Source organism: Clarias gariepinus, chromosome 4 (assembly GCF_024256425.1).
Source record: "Clarias gariepinus isolate MV-2021 ecotype Netherlands chromosome 4, CGAR_prim_01v2, whole genome shotgun sequence".
Lineage (NCBI taxonomy): Eukaryota > Metazoa > Chordata > Actinopteri > Siluriformes > Clariidae > Clarias > Clarias gariepinus.
The window spans coordinates 38,287,900-38,303,388 of record NC_071103.1 but is presented as its reverse complement, the minus strand read 5'-3'; the positions used below and the strand labels follow the sequence as shown (position 1 = coordinate 38,303,388).

The window sequence follows — 15,489 nt, the reverse complement described above, 5'->3', positions numbered from 1 at the left end:
TATGGACATGACCGTGAGACGAAGCAACAGTCTTCACAGTGGAAGAGCCCATCTTGTGCATGCTCATTGTCTTTTTTCGACAATCACGGTATTGTGCATCGAGAATTTGTCCCCAGGGGGCCCGACCGTCGATAGCAAATTCTACTGCCAGGTTTTAAGGCGTCTGAGGGAGGATGTAAAATAACTAGTGAGAGATTGTGAACAGAACTACTCTAAATAAAATCTTTAAGATAACATGTGTATAGTAAGTTTTGGTCTTTTGGTCCTCTTACAGTATACAGGCCTCAAACCTCTGGCCTCCTGGTTCATGATCTGTTACATGATGAAATGCTGCCATCTAGTGGTAATGTGAGATAATTCACCCACATTCAGCAGCATATCTAAACAGAAAATCTGTGTACAAAAAAGATTTTCTCTGCCTTTTAAAATGTTATTGTTTATATGAACTTTTAAAAGAACATTAAGATGTTTACAGTGACCGTGGTGTTTACATATTTATCTACAGTAGAGCAGAAAGTGTTAAAGCGGAACTTGTGTTATTTCTATTTGTTTCCACACGGACTATTTTACTGTCCGGACAAACATGGCGGATTTCATCAACATCAGTATTAGAGAGCTCGCGCATCAGTAAACAAGTGTTTACAGTGTTTTTGTTGGAGTTTATTTATTTTAACGTCACAGAGGACGAACTTTGTGTTTGAGTCTGAGAGTAAATTTAATGGTGAGTAAAACACTGACGCACTGAGCTGTAGAGAGAATTAGAGGATTTTATTTATATATTTAATTATAGAGTCAAATGATTCTCTTCTGCCCCTAATTTATGTGTTTAAAGTATATTTAATATATATTTAATGTTTATTTATTTCTATACATAGTTATCAGCAAGTTCTAAAGCAAATAATTTAATATTAATTAAATAATGAATATTGAATAACTTTTTATTCAAATATGAATAAACAAAAAATATTTACTTTGTATATATTATATTATAATTTATATATAAATAGTATTTTATATTATTTACTATATATATTTTATATTATTATTTATATATAAGTAGTTTTTTATGTTATTTACTATGTATATATTTTATTTTATTATTATGTACATATAAATAGTATTTTATATTATTTACTATATATGCTTTTATATTATTTTCTATATATACTCTTTTATATTAATCACTATGTATATATTTTCTAAACCCAGGGAAAAATATTACTCTTAAATGTTACATTATATTACATTATTTTTATAATAATGTAAAATATTACATTATTTTATATCAATAAAAAATTATATTTTCTTTAAATTCAAATGTATATTAATTCATTTGTACACATTTTATTTCAACTAAAATAAGATTAATTTTTTTTTCTTACCATATTTTATTTAAATTATTATTATTTTTTTTTATTTTACTTAAACTAAATAGAATGTTTATTTTTTAAAATTTTTACATTTCATTTAAACTAAACTAACATTTACTTCGTTTTTTTTTTGGCAATTATCTTTTGTACATGGGGGCATTTTTTCCCAAAATAAAACATTTTAGTTATATTTTAATGTTAAATAAAAAAGTTAATGAATTTTTTTAAATGAATCGTGGTGTACAGATTTTCATTAATGTGTAAAATATATACAGTCTCTCTAAAGCAAACTGTAAACACACAGAGTAATTAAATAAATAATACTAAGTTAATAAACAGTAAACAGTGGCTTCACACAGATGTCAGGTTTAACCAAAAGTAAAAAAAAAAAAAAAAAAAGTGTACATTTTGTACAGAGTCATTAATTCAATTTAATTTTATTTTATTTGTATAGCGCTTTTAACAATTGGCATTGTCCCAAAGCAGCTTTACACAATCAAAATAATTATTTAAGTTTGTATGGAATTTGAATGTGTATGAATCAAAGTGGTCAGATAGTCCTTGATGAGCAAGCCGAGGACGACGGAGACATTGGCAAGGAAAAACTCCCTGAGATGGTAGTAGGAAGAACCCTTGAGAGGAACCAGACTCAACAGGGAACCCATCCTCATCTGGGTGAAACAGAGAGCAGGAATTGATTTGCATTCATACTGTGTGTTAGTTGGCAGGCAGTTTAGCATAACAGTTGATGTTAATTGATGTTAATATGGAGTCCAGTTAGTTATTGAAAACTCAGGTAGACTTGTATGAACTATCGAACTGTCAGAGAAACAGCTGCCAACAGCAGTCGAGGCCAGAACCGTCTTCTAGGTAGCGAGAACCATCCCCAGACACGAGACGCATCCCAAAGAGACAAACGGGGCATCCATGCGACGAGATCTCCAACCAGATGTGGGGCACCAGGATGGGTCAGACAGGTCCGGAGGGCAGAGGGAGTCTGGATCACTGGCAGCTCAGGAACGACATGTGTAGCTCGACAGAGAGAGGGAAAGAGAGAGAGGGGGAGAGAGGAAAGAGAAGGAATGGGAGAGAGAGTAGAAGAGGAGAGATAACAGTTAGGTATGGTCACAGTCACATAATGTATAAAGTATAATGTGAATGTATATTTACTGTAGAGTGCAAGCAGAGACTCCGGCAGGACTAACTAGAACAGCATAACTAAAAGGGAGAGCCAGAAGGAAACACAGACATGAGGGGGAACTGAGATGAAAGCAACCTTACCGTCAGCAATCACCTCACCGTCAACAAACCTGAGTGATCAATGAGAGTGGGGAAGACAGCATCTAAACATACCAGTTGACCATAATACTCTACGTCCATGAGTCCCCCAGATCTGCTCCTTTACCTAAGGCAAATCTATTTATAAAAATGCTTGGCTAAACAAATAGGTTTTTAGCCTGGACTTAAACACTGAGACTGTGTCTGAGTCCCGAATACTATTTGGAAGACTATTCCATAACTTTGGGGCTTTGTAAGAAAAAGCCCCGCCCCAGCTGTAGTTTTCAGCCTGCATCCCTTGATCGAAGTAGGCGTGGCGGTTTGTAAGACACTATCAGCTCACTCAGATACTGCGGCGCGAGACCATTTAATGCTTTATATGTCAAAAGTAGTATTTTAAATCAATGCAAAATTTCACAGGGAGCCAATGCAGTGAAGATAAGATAGGCGTGATGTGCTCGTATCTTCTAGTTCTAGTAAGGACTCTCGCTGCTGCATTATAGCTGAAGCTTATTTATGCACCTAGTTGAACAACCAGACAGTAAGGCATTACAATAGTCCAACCTAGAGGTGATAAAAGTATGAACTATTTTTTCTGCATCGTTTAGCGACAGTATATTTCTTATCTTGGCAATATTTCTGAGGTGAAAGAATGCTATCCTGGTAATATTATCTACATGAGCTTCAAATGGAAGACTGGAATCTATAATCACACCGAGGTCTTTTACTGTTGCACTTGATGGAACAGAAAGGCCATCTAAAGTTACAGAGTGATCTAGAATCTTACTTCTAGCTGTATGTGGTCCTATGGCAAGAACTTCTATCTTATCTGGGTTAAGCAGAAGGAAGTTAATTAGCATCCAATTTCTTATGTCCTGCACACATTGCCCAACATTATAAATCTGGTTTATCTCATCAGGTTTTGCTAAGATGTATAACTGTGTGTCGTCAGCATAACAGTGAAAACTAATACCATGCTTACGGATTATGTTGCCCAGAGGAAGCATGTAAAGGGAAAAAAGCAGTGGGCCTAAAACTGAACCCTGTGGAACACCAAACTCCACTAGAGAACATGCAGAATAATCACCATTTAAGTCTACATACTGATACCGATGGGTCAGATACTGTAGGATCTGAGCCAGAAGAGGGCTGTGCCCTTAATCCCTACTACATTTTCTAATCTGTGAAGAAGAATCTTTGAGATAAAAGGGAGGTTTGATATTGGCCTGTAATTGGACAGCTGACAGGGGTCAAAGTCAGGTTTTATTAGTAAAAAGGTCATGAAGTCCTCACTATTACACAATGTTGTTGTGGAGATTTCAGCAATGGTCTTATTTCTGGTTAATTTGGCTATGGTATTAAATAAAAATCTAGGATTATTTTTGTTATTTTCTATAAGAGTGGAGAGATATGTTGATCTAGCTACACTAAGAGCTTTTCTATAGTTCAGGGTGCTCTTCTTTCATGCTATTTGAAATACTAACAATTTAGTTTGACGCCTTTTAAGGTCCAAATTCCTGAGCGGTCTGTTTTAAAGTGCGCGTGTGATCGTTATACCAGGGAGCGAGTTTTTTATCTCATAGGTTTTTTATAATAATTTTTCTTTTAACTGCAGCTACATTATCTAAGGTGTAACGAAATGTCGACTCTAAATATTCAGTCGCCTGATAGAGTTCTGTGGGGTCAGTGATCTAATCAAAGTTGGTAGTTCCGGGAGATTACTGATAAAACTCTGTGTGGGAGTTGATGTTAATTAGACCCTGTGTGATCTCTTCTCTCCGCAGTGCGTGAGAGTGCATGAGAGATGGAGTGTGAGCGTGGTAAAGCCCAGCTCCGTGTGCGTGTGTGTACGTGTGTGAGGAGCATCACCTCGTCCCGGGATCACGCCGAGATCAGCGCTGCTGTACACACACTCGCGCAGTACCTGGAGGGAGGAGGGGCCTCGGCAGGGGAGGGAGCGGAGTTCAGACGAGCTCACTATACACCCGTCCTGCAGGCGCTGCTCGCCGCGACCGGTTCTGACTGGTTCCACAGTCTAAAGGACGACGAGCGCAGGGACATGTGGGACGCCTTTTTTCTCCGGGGGCCTCCGGACCAGGCGCTACTGGTCTTACTGGAGTCCATCAGCTCCCAGAGGTACAGGAGAGGGGCAAAACAGATAGACAGACGGAGGGGGAGGAGTGTGTGTATGTGTTAGAGAGAGCTTATTATTTATGACATGTGACAACTCTCTCTGTGTCTCTTTCTCTGTGTGTCTGTGTCTCTCGGTCATTCTGTCTTTCTTTCTGTCTCTTTTTCTCCCTTTTTTTCCCTGTCTTTCTTTCTGTCTGTCTTTGTCTATCTATATTAATTTGTGTCTCTCTCACTTTCCCTGTCTCTCTCTCCCTTGCTGTCTCTCTCCCGCTGTCTCTGTCTCTCAGTGAGAGCTCGGCCCTAGACCGGTGTGTCTCGGTGTTGGAGATGTTCCTCGCAGCGGGTCGCATCGGCGCGCTCTTACTGGCCCGGTGTGTAGAACACGACTCGCACCGTGACTCCGCCCACTTCCACGAGCTCGTGTTAAACCGCCTGGCGTCTCTGCCCGCCCTGACCGCCAACCGGCTCGGCACGCGCACGCCGCCGTCACTGTCTGAGCGGCAGTACTACACACACCTCGCCCTGCACATCACACACACGCTGGAAAGGATCTGCAGCGCTCTCAGAGGTGACACGCCCACTCAGGACACACTTGTACACCAGACCACGCCTCCTGCTGTAGTTCAGTGTAACGTTTATCTGTCTGTGTGTGTGTGTGTGTGTGTGTGTGTGTGTTTGTTGATGCTGCAGCGGGACAGGACTGCTCGGTGGTGTTTGTTTCTCAGCTACTGGGGAAAGTGTGTATGCAGGGACACGGAGGTGAGTGTGTGTGTGTGTGTGTGTGAGAGAGTTTACACAATGTACTCTATCTACATGTGATTGTGTGTGTATAATGTATTTATTATACTGTGTGTGTGTGTGTGTAGAGTTAGTGTGGGCGGCCCTGTCTCCCCGTCTCTCCTCTCTCACACACTCGGACGCTCTGTGGAGGCGTGTGAGCTACAGACTGCTAGAGAACGTTCCAGAACGCTGGATGGAGAGCGTCGTCACACCGCTCATACACCACCTGCACGGGTCAGTGTGTATATATATACACACACAGTGCTGTTTTTTTAATGCTTTTGTTGTGACAGTCTGTATAATGAATGAAGAGTGTGTGTGTGTGTGTGTGTTGCAGGTCATCAGCGTTGTCGAGGGTGTTGGGGAATATCGTGTTAAAGAATAAGAAAGTTCAGTTTGTTCTCACTCACAAACTCCTGCTGATGCAGTATCATCACCCGGTAACACACACACACACACACACACACCTCTAAACACACCAGTCTCCTCTCGATATGACATTATCACGATACCTCGGTGCTGATTCGATTAAACTTGTAACTGTCACCATTTTATAAACATCCAGATTGTTACAATGTTACATTTCACCAAAGTTTTGCTACAATTTCAAACCTTAAAAACAAAAGTTGGCATAACGCAGAAGTTTTATACTGTAGATTTATTCAACAGCATCAAAACTCAACTGAACATGATTACATTAAAGTATTAAGACTACCTTTAATGTAAACCTTTAATGTTTTAGCTTTAATGTTACTTAAAACATTAGTTTTTCTCACATAAGAACCCAAACGCAGGATTTAAACTTTAAATACAAGAGATTAACGTTGTTACTGAGCAGTGCGTGTCTATGTTCTCCGCCATAATTATTATTTCTAAACAAAACTTAGCTGAGAGGAATTCAGTCCTACTGCACGCGATGCCAGCGTGGGAATAGTTTAGAGCGCCATCTCTAGGATTATAAAGGAACTGCGGACAGTATTCACAAGCGCTTCACTTTATCCACATTTTGTTTACAGTCTCATTCTGAAATGGATTAAATTCATTATTATCCTTAAAATTCTACAAACAAATCCACATAATAGCAACGTGAAACAAGTTTGTTTAAAATCTTTGCGATTTTATTTATCGTTATTAATTTTTTTGTTAAAAAACAACAACAAAAAACAATCACATGTACAGTACATAAGTATTCACACCCTTCGCCATGACACGCAGAATTGATCTCCGGTGCGTCGTGTTTTCACTGATCACGCTTGAGATGTTTCTACAACTTGATTGGAGTCAATCTGTCTGGTAGATTCATTTGATTGGACATGATTTGTAAAGACACACACACACACACACCTGTCTGTATAATCGTCTGTAGACCCTCAGAGACAGGGTTGTGTCGAGGCACAGGTCTGGGTTGATCTGCTTAATGCTACAGGATGGTTGGATTTGTTTAAAAGCACGACTTTTTAAGCTTGATGTATATTTATGTGTGTGTGTGTGTGTGTGTGTGTGTGTGTGTGTGTGTCTCTCTCTCTCTCTCTCTCTCTCTCTCTTTCTCTGTGTGTGTCAGGTGCGGGTGTTAAAGAGCGTGTTGGGATATCTGGCACTGGATAAAGAAAGACGGCCACTTCTCAAACAGGTAACATACACACACACACAGAGCACTTATTTTTTGCTGGCTATTACTGGTGCGTGTTATATGTAAAGGTGTGTGTGTGTGTGTGTGTGTGTGTGTGTGTGTGTGTGTAGGTGCTACGCAGTGTGTGTCAGGTGTGGTGTAACAGCAGTGCAGTTAAACACACTCCGGTGGAGCAACAGCTGTACGTCAGTAAATGCCTGCTGCTGTGTGTGAGTCTACTACATCATACAGAGATACCGGAGCTACGGGAAGGTAACACACACACACACACACACACAAATCTTAAAAAAAAAAAAAAAAGAAAAAACACAACAGTACTATGTTTAATAGTAAAAGTAAAAGTGTTTCTACACTCACAGTGTGAACAGAAAAAGAAACTAAACTCTCCGGTATAATAACAGAACGATAATCATCTGTGTTCTCCAGACCTGCTGCAGTGCATGCTGGGAGGAGTGCAGTGTCGCCTGGACAGCGGCGTGGAGCGCGTGCGGAGGATGGGCATGGTGGTGGCCGAGTGTGTCAGCCGGAGATTGGACACGCCCACCTCGCAGCTCAAATTCCAGGTGACAACCCCCTACTGGTGGGGTCAAAAAAACATTTGTCCTTTTAGATCGTCCCTTTGGGATATAAATGAACTAAAGCGTGTGTGTGTGTGTGTGTGTGTGTTAGTACGAGGCGGATGACGAGAGCAGGGAGTTGCTGTCTCTGATGGAACCTCAGACTGAAGACGATGAGGAGGAACAGAAACCACCTGATGATACACACAGGTAAAGTATCAAACACACACACACACACACACACACACACACACACAAGAGAAAGACTTCTGCTTCATGTGACTTCGTCTTTGTTTAGACCCGAGCCCAAGGGTCAGAGTTCATCAGAACCGTCAGTGACATCACAGCTCGCCACGACCAATCAGAACTCAGCAGCTGCAGAAGGCAGTGATTCTGAGCTTGACAGGTACACACACACACACACACACACACACATTCACCTGTAAATAATTTATTAAAAGATGTATGTAACAGTTCATCACTTTATATAAATGTTTCGAATTAACTGGATTATTTCTGTCTCTCAGTGATGATGAGCTCACTCCATATGACATGTCCACCGATCAGGTGACACAGAAGACGAGTCCACCGCGCTACATCAGAGACTGTCTGGACGGTGAGACGCCATTGATGAATAAAGACGTGAATCACCAGGGACGACCCCGTCCAGTGTTTATCACACCCTTTTTAACGCTTGTATTGCGAAACACATTTTCCATAAGAAATAGTAACAAGTAAATGCGGATAATCCGTTCCAGCCAAATTTGAACACGTCTTGAACGGACGTTGGTATCACGGGTCGACCTTTTTGAAACTGAAAATAAAATCTGAAAGCTCTCTTCGCTTGGCTTTCCGGTGATGCAAACAAGCCTTGAACTGGCGAGAAATTATTTGTAAGGGAGGACAATCATATCCGAGGTTTCACTGGAACAGGGGACAGGATTGTGTAAAACAGAGAGACGTGTAATTCCTTTCAGCACAGTCGGAGGCAATATGATTATAATAAATTAAAATTCAGTTTATCAACTATACAAACATGACGGATCGAAAAATTTAAATAGGGGTCACATAGGTAAAGAAATCCCCATTATGTTAATGAAGTGTCTCCATTAACACACGGGTTGGATCTCTGAAATGTGAAATTAATACAAAATCAAAAATATTGTGTTTAAAGGTCATCTGTAATCGTTTGTTGCTGTATGTAGTAGAGCACTTCTGTGCTGGCGTGTAATGCCGGACCACAAGCAAGTATATTTCTGTGGGAAATAATCATGTTTATCCTGATACAGAATGACCTCACGAATGTTTACTGTAAGAACTGAAACTTTGCAAGAAATTAGCCTCAACATACGGAGCGATTTCGACATACTAGAGACCGAACGTTGCGTATGTCTAGGAGCCATTCGAAACTCGTTTGTGTCAGTGGAAAGCCAAGCGGAGCCAGTTTAAGTATTTTTTTTTTTTTTGTCTTTTATTCAAGATTTAGTGAAGACGTAGCACCAGGGGTCACAAGAATGTCATCAAGGAGGGTAGCAAGAAGAAAAGGGAGCCGCTTTCAGTTTGGTTTTTAAAACAGCCGGTGCCGAGAGGAAACATAAATTACGGTTAATTGAGGTTTAATGTCATTTACATGTGTTTTCTAAAAGTTTTGATTGTTTTTATAGGCAAAAATATAATTATAATGTTGGAAATTTTAGTGTTTTAAAATTTTTATTTAAGTGGCTGGAACGGATTATCTGCGTTTACGTTATTTCCTATCGGACAATGTGTTGCACATTTTGAAATTTCACATTAAGAACTTGCCTCGGGAAAGAATTAAATTTGTACGCCGAGGGACCGCTGTACCTCGGTGCCGATATTCGATCTGTACTGTCATGAGTTTTGTAAATATCTTTAAACAAATGTAGCAAATAATTCTGTGCAGCCTTTCAGCGTGTGTGTTTAGTCACCTGCAGGATAATAGAGGACCTGCAGCATTTTACCACCTCAAACGCAAACTTGTATAAAATAAAAACAAAAGATTTTAGACTCAGTGAATTGTCACACAACTGAATCACTGAATATGTTTTTTGACTTTTTTTTTTTATTTTGCTTGTTTGTTTATTAGTTTTTTCCTTCACCCGTCTCTACTAAGGCGAATATTTTCAGACGTACGGTGTGTTTTGTTTGATTCACAGCCCTGATGTCATCTGAGGACCCAGAGAGGGTGGAGCTGAGTCTTCAGGCAGCAAACGGGCTTCTGAGGAGGAACATCAGCACCACGCGGGAGGTGAGGGGTCACCCAGGGGTCATACTCATTCGATCCTAAACACTGAAGTGTTCATATTAAAGGTGCAGTGTGAACTAGCTGTCTATTTAAATGCATCAATAAACGTGTGTGTGTGTGCAGGTGAGTGTACAGTTCAGTAAAGTGCTGCTCCACCTGGAGGACAGGTACAACATTGCAGGTTTCTACACACTCCGACAGAAGGCCATGGTGGCGCTTGCTGTCACAGACACACAGCCGGTGAGATTTAATAGTTTTACTTTCTTTTAAATTATATTTAAAACACGTACACACACACACACACACACACACCAGGTGTCGTCACAGTCTTCCCTCTGTCTCTCAGGTCGTGGAATATCTGACTACTGAGTTCTTTTCCCTGAACTACAGCCTAAGGCAGAGGCTCGACATCCTGGAGGTGAACACGCTACAGCCGTCCTTCATCTCTTCATCTCTTTATCCCTCATTTCGTTAAACCTCAGATAAAAGTGCAAATAAAATTTATAAAAAATAAAAAAATTTAACAAAAACCCATATTAAAGAGGATGTTAGGAAGTATACACAGAGTTAAACCCCGTCTCTGCTCTCCTGTCAGGTCCTTGCTGTCTCCGCCCAGGAGCTGTCTGAGCCAATCACAGAGAAAAGGGCGGAGTCACATTCAGTCGTCATGGTGACGCCCCTGGATCGGGGTGGTGAGCTTGAGCATTGGCGTGAGGTTGTAGAGAAACGCATTCAGAGTAAGACACGGAGGATCAGTAAGGTAACACACAGGCACACACACACACACACACACACAAAATGTTGAGCAGTTAAACTATACAGATATGCGAACACACGCACCATTTCAATGAAGCAGTATTGATGTAAAAAGCGCAGAAATACATAAACACAGACACACGGATACCCAAACATGTGAGAACCTCAAGAATATATAAACACACATGCGCAGCTCTGCGCACACACACAAAATATCAAGCTGTAAAACACTGTAAACGGACATAAACACACACACACACACAAACAGTAAAACTACAGAAGTGTACAGGTTGTCCCCGACTTACAAACAAGTTCTCTTCCAGGAGCATGTTTGTAAGTCTGATTTGTTCTTAACTCTGACAAAGCGAAATCTTGTATGCCCTTGACACGAATATACAATGTAATTCCTACCAATACACTTGACAAGATCTCTATCCCCTTTCCCCACACTGCCATCTTGTGGCCACAAACCATAACCGAACCGAAGGAAATGAATCTCACAGTAAAATGGTGTCCCCTTGCCTTGAAATCGTGAGGGGAATCCCGGACGCCATTTTGTCTCGGGGCTCTTTTTCACTGTATTGGACTGTGACTCTGTTTTGTTGAGGATTTAAAAAAATTTGGATTATTCACCATCAGGACAGCTTTACAGGACAAACATTTTCTATCATCATGCTTCCGGACTGAAACCGGTGAGCCAGACTAATTTGACTGTTCGTAAGTCGGAGACTATCCGTACAAACACACACACTACAGCATAATCAAACACACACGAGCAGTAATACACAATCCTGTAGGTTTATTATATGATTTCATGATTCAGTATATAAAATACAATAAAAATATTCACAGCTTAGACTGATGTTAACTGTATGTGTGTGTGTGTGTGTGTGTCCTCAGGGTGTGCCACAGCCCCTTAAATCCACTCCAAACCGCTACGCTCCAGTCGCCGGATTCTTCTTCTTTCCCCTGTTGAGAAACTACGACAGGTATTGTTGTGTGTGTGTGTGTGTGTGCGTGGATGCATGTGGTCTGTAAGGTTTAATTTTTCGTGACTGTGTCATTTGGTGGAGGTTGCCATGGTAACCAAGAGCTCAGTAAATAAGCTGATGGAGGTTTTCTGGATTTGTTTTGTTTTTTTAGGCCGCAGGTGACATTTGACCTTTTGGGGAGTGACCACCTGGTGCTGGGAAGACTGGTACACACACTCGGACTGCTAATGCACCTCGCTATTAATGCTCCGGTATTCTCTCTCCCTCTCTCTCACACACACACACACACACAAAAAAAAACTCTCACTCTTTTCACAGAAATATATTCTTAGTGTTTTTTACCAATTGTATGTGTTTTGGACTCCGTGTGTGTGTGCGTGATTGTAGGTGGCGACCCAGATGGGCAAAGCTCTTCTGGACTTTGTGTGGGTGCTACGTTTCCATGGTGACCAGTAAGTATGGGTGTGGCTAAGTCACAAACACTCTTCTTGGCAGATTAACTTCAACTACAGTGGTTTGTGTGTCTGTCATTTTAAATGATCCGCCCTCTAATAATCTGCAGCCTTTATGCAGATGTTCACTTTCCTGGCCAATCAGAGTTCAGACACAGCTGGGATATTTTCTTTTTGAACCTACTCAAGTTTAGGATACAGCATTTTTTAACCTGCGGTTTTGATGAATGAAAAAGGGTGTTCAGTAGCAGCCAGTGCAGTGTGTGTGTGTGTGTGTGTGTGTGTACAGTATGTCATAGAATTTTAATTCAGAATGATATCCTTAATGTTGAGAGAGAGAGAGAAATATGAAAGTTAAAACACAACTAAGCGCTGAAGAAGACTCCCTGAGCCGGTGATCTACTAGTTATTTATTTATTTTTAGCTCTTAAGAAACATAAGGACCGAAGATGTAGCTCCATATCAACACTGTTTAAAATCTTTGTGAGTTTCCTGGAAGGATTTTTAAACCGTACTGCAGAAACCAATCAACTTATCCTGCAAGTTGAAACCAGCAAAACTTTTATAATTTCTAAAAGGATCCAAAGATCCTTGTATAAAGATCCTTGGTTCTTCTGGCCAAGGCCATATATTTATATATTTTTTAGTATTTATTTATCTATCCTTTTTATTTTTTACTACTTTTTAAATCCCTTACATTATATCTATGACTTAATATTATATTGATTTATATAAATCAGATGTTTTGATCAATGAGATTGATAAGAGAAATAAGTTCACTCTAAAAACGCACAACAGTCCACCCCTGAAATTGGTGGGGGTCACGTTGTCACTCGAGCACTCACAAATTGTGAAAAAATGAATTTTAGATGTGATTAAAAAAACAACAACTATAAATTCCAAAATTTTTATAATTTAAACCCAAAATATGCTCCCAAAATACTTTAATTCCATTTCAAACTCATCTTAATACATTATCCTTAAACTAAAAACAGAATGTTAAGGTAAACCTGTATACTGTACAGTACTGTACCGTTGTGTCTCTCGCAGTTCTAGAACGTAAATCACTGATGTTACCCCTCTATATGTACTGTTTTTTACTGTATTTTCACTTATTTTATTTTTTTATTTGGTATCAGTACTATAAAGGTAAATATGGTAATAATTCAACCTCATAAGCCGCGCTTTTCCCCCTCTACGGTCGCTTTGTATTTTTCTCTACAGCACAAAAAAATTATACAGTGTTATATCTTATAGCTGGAAATTTAGCTGCATTTATGTTAATATTTATGTTACAAAATTTTTCAATCATATAGTTGTTAATAGTTTATCATAAAAAAAAAAGACATATTGAACATAATGACATAAATAAAGCCATAAAAACATTGTGAGGGATATTTATTTGTGGTTTCTGCGAATTTGCGGTGGTTTCCGCAAACAATTATTAGTCAGATTCTGAGGAAAAATCTGCAAACGACTGAGGATGAACTCTGGACTACAACTCCGTAGGGGTCGAATGTACATTTCTCCATCTCTCTCTTTTTCTCTCTCTGCAGGATGGTGAGAAGAGGTGTGTTGTTCTCGGTGTGTGCTGTGTTTTTGAGCATGCCCAGTGAAAATCTGCTGCTGGAACTCAGTGACGATCTCGTGGAGACCAGGTCATGGCTCGCAGGTAGTGTTTTCATCTCTCCGACTCATTTGGTCATAGTACTTAACAAAGTCTAAGTTACAAGCCATGCATTTACGCACTCATTGAACCAAACTCTTCAAAAAATAAAAAATCCTGTTTGTCTTTGTTGATAGACTCCCACTGAGTAGTTTGTGCACAAGTGCTTTGCCCTTGTCGGTGGTTCTTAAAAAAAAAGAAAGAAAAGAAATATATATATATATATATATATATATATATATATATAAATAAAAAAATTAATATATATATATATATATATATATATATTAATGCTAATATATATATATATATATATATATATATATATATGTATATATATATTCATTAGTGCTTGAAGTTCAACAAATCAAAATAGTAGAAAGTGCAAGTACACTGCTTGAAATCATCTGGTTGCATCAAGTACCGAAATCAACGAAGGAAATTTGAAAAGACTGAAGAACTGAAGAAGAACTCATATTCATTTTAATCACATATTATTAAAACCTTGAAGGGTAGTGCTGAACCCTCACCTTAAAAATAATGGAGATTACTTAAACACTTAGTAAAGTTTCAGGGTAAAAAAAAATCAACAGTTAAATACCATAGCAAAGTTCAATAGTGAAAGTGAAAACATTTACACACATACACACACAATGTGATGAGAACGCTCAGGATTGGGACTAAACATCTGTGTGTCAATGCGAAATCCACTTGTTAGTGAGACTCATCAGCACTTAAATTTTCTAGGGAGCATAAAGACGACTTTGGAGTGATAGAAAAAGGTCATGTGACCTTATTAAAAATGTACAGCTACTTTTTTGGCTGGTAATTTAATAATAGTTCTTTGTGTGCTTATCTGTGTGTGTGTGTGTAGATGTAGCAGAGAGTGATCCTGATGAGGACTGCAGGAGTTTGGCTGTACAGAGTTTAGTGCTGCTGGAAAAAAACCTTAAAACGCATCTACAAAGGCCCATGCAGATAAGCTGAGAGTGAGACTGTAGCCCTGAGTGTTCAGTCCCCACCTGAATAAACCTGGCAGTGTATGTAAGAGAGAAACTGTGTGAAATAAAGGATTTTATATCAACATTGGTATTGTGTATTTTTTATTTTATTTTCTTTAAAATTAAAGCTTGACCTTGGTTTTTATAGCCTAGTTTCGAAACAGCTATGATTTATTGTTTAAATCTATTTTGCCCAGGCTGTATATAATATCAGGTTAATATAAAAGTCGCTTCACATCATGTTTGCTGGATGTAATAAAAATACTTTATACATGAAATATCACAATCACATTAAAATCAGTGTTTATTTTTATTAAAACTTAAACCTATAGCTATGCTACACTGTAACGTGATCTTCCTTCAACTCAAACAATCTACATTAAATCTCTCAAAGTCAAACTACACTATAGTACACTGTGCAATTTTTTCCAGAGTAAAATATAAACATATATTAGGAAAGTTATTGCCTAAAAGTTTAAACTCTTTATGACATAAAGAGTGACTGACATTTACAGAAGACTTCAAGCACGGTGATGAGACTCTTAGCCGCAGTAAAACGTGATCCAGGCCGAGGTGGCTTGTAGCCCACCGCAGTCGTTCCTGTGAAC

At 39.2% G+C, this 15,489-nt stretch overlaps 1 protein-coding gene across 1 annotated transcript; it reads left to right on the top strand.

Annotated features, from left to right (window-relative positions):
* Positions 1-585: 585 nt before the first annotated feature.
* telo2 (TEL2, telomere maintenance 2, homolog (S. cerevisiae)) lies at positions 586-14,951 on the top strand. The gene is made up of 21 exons (XM_053495489.1): positions 586-721; positions 4,433-4,784; positions 5,069-5,349; positions 5,472-5,540; positions 5,648-5,795; positions 5,899-6,001; positions 7,123-7,191; positions 7,302-7,443; positions 7,618-7,754; positions 7,861-7,958; positions 8,047-8,154; positions 8,276-8,364; positions 9,926-10,017; positions 10,138-10,254; positions 10,361-10,432; positions 10,610-10,774; positions 11,671-11,759; positions 11,914-12,013; positions 12,150-12,214; positions 13,771-13,886; positions 14,755-14,951. Exons 2-21 carry the CDS (start codon positions 4,453-4,455, stop codon positions 14,865-14,867), a joined length of 2,505 nt encoding a protein of 834 aa, XP_053351464.1. The 5' UTR covers positions 586-721; positions 4,433-4,452; the 3' UTR covers positions 14,868-14,951.
* The last annotated feature ends 538 nt before the right edge of the window (positions 14,952-15,489 follow it).

What these genes read in the sequence shown, in the direction of transcription:
- telo2 (XM_053495489.1), top strand. Translation starts at nt 4,453, where the DNA reads ATGGAGTGTGAGCGTGGTAAAGCCCAGCTCCGTGTGCGTGTGTGTACG. An exon ending in ACCTCGCTATTAATGCTCCG is followed by an intron (nt 12,014 to 12,149) that starts GTATTCTCTCTC and finishes GCGTGATTGTAG; the next exon opens with GTGGCGACCCAGATGGGCAA. An exon ending in GACCAGGTCATGGCTCGCAG is followed by an intron (nt 13,887 to 14,754) that starts GTAGTGTTTTCA and finishes GTGTGTGTGTAG; the next exon opens with ATGTAGCAGAGAGTGATCCT.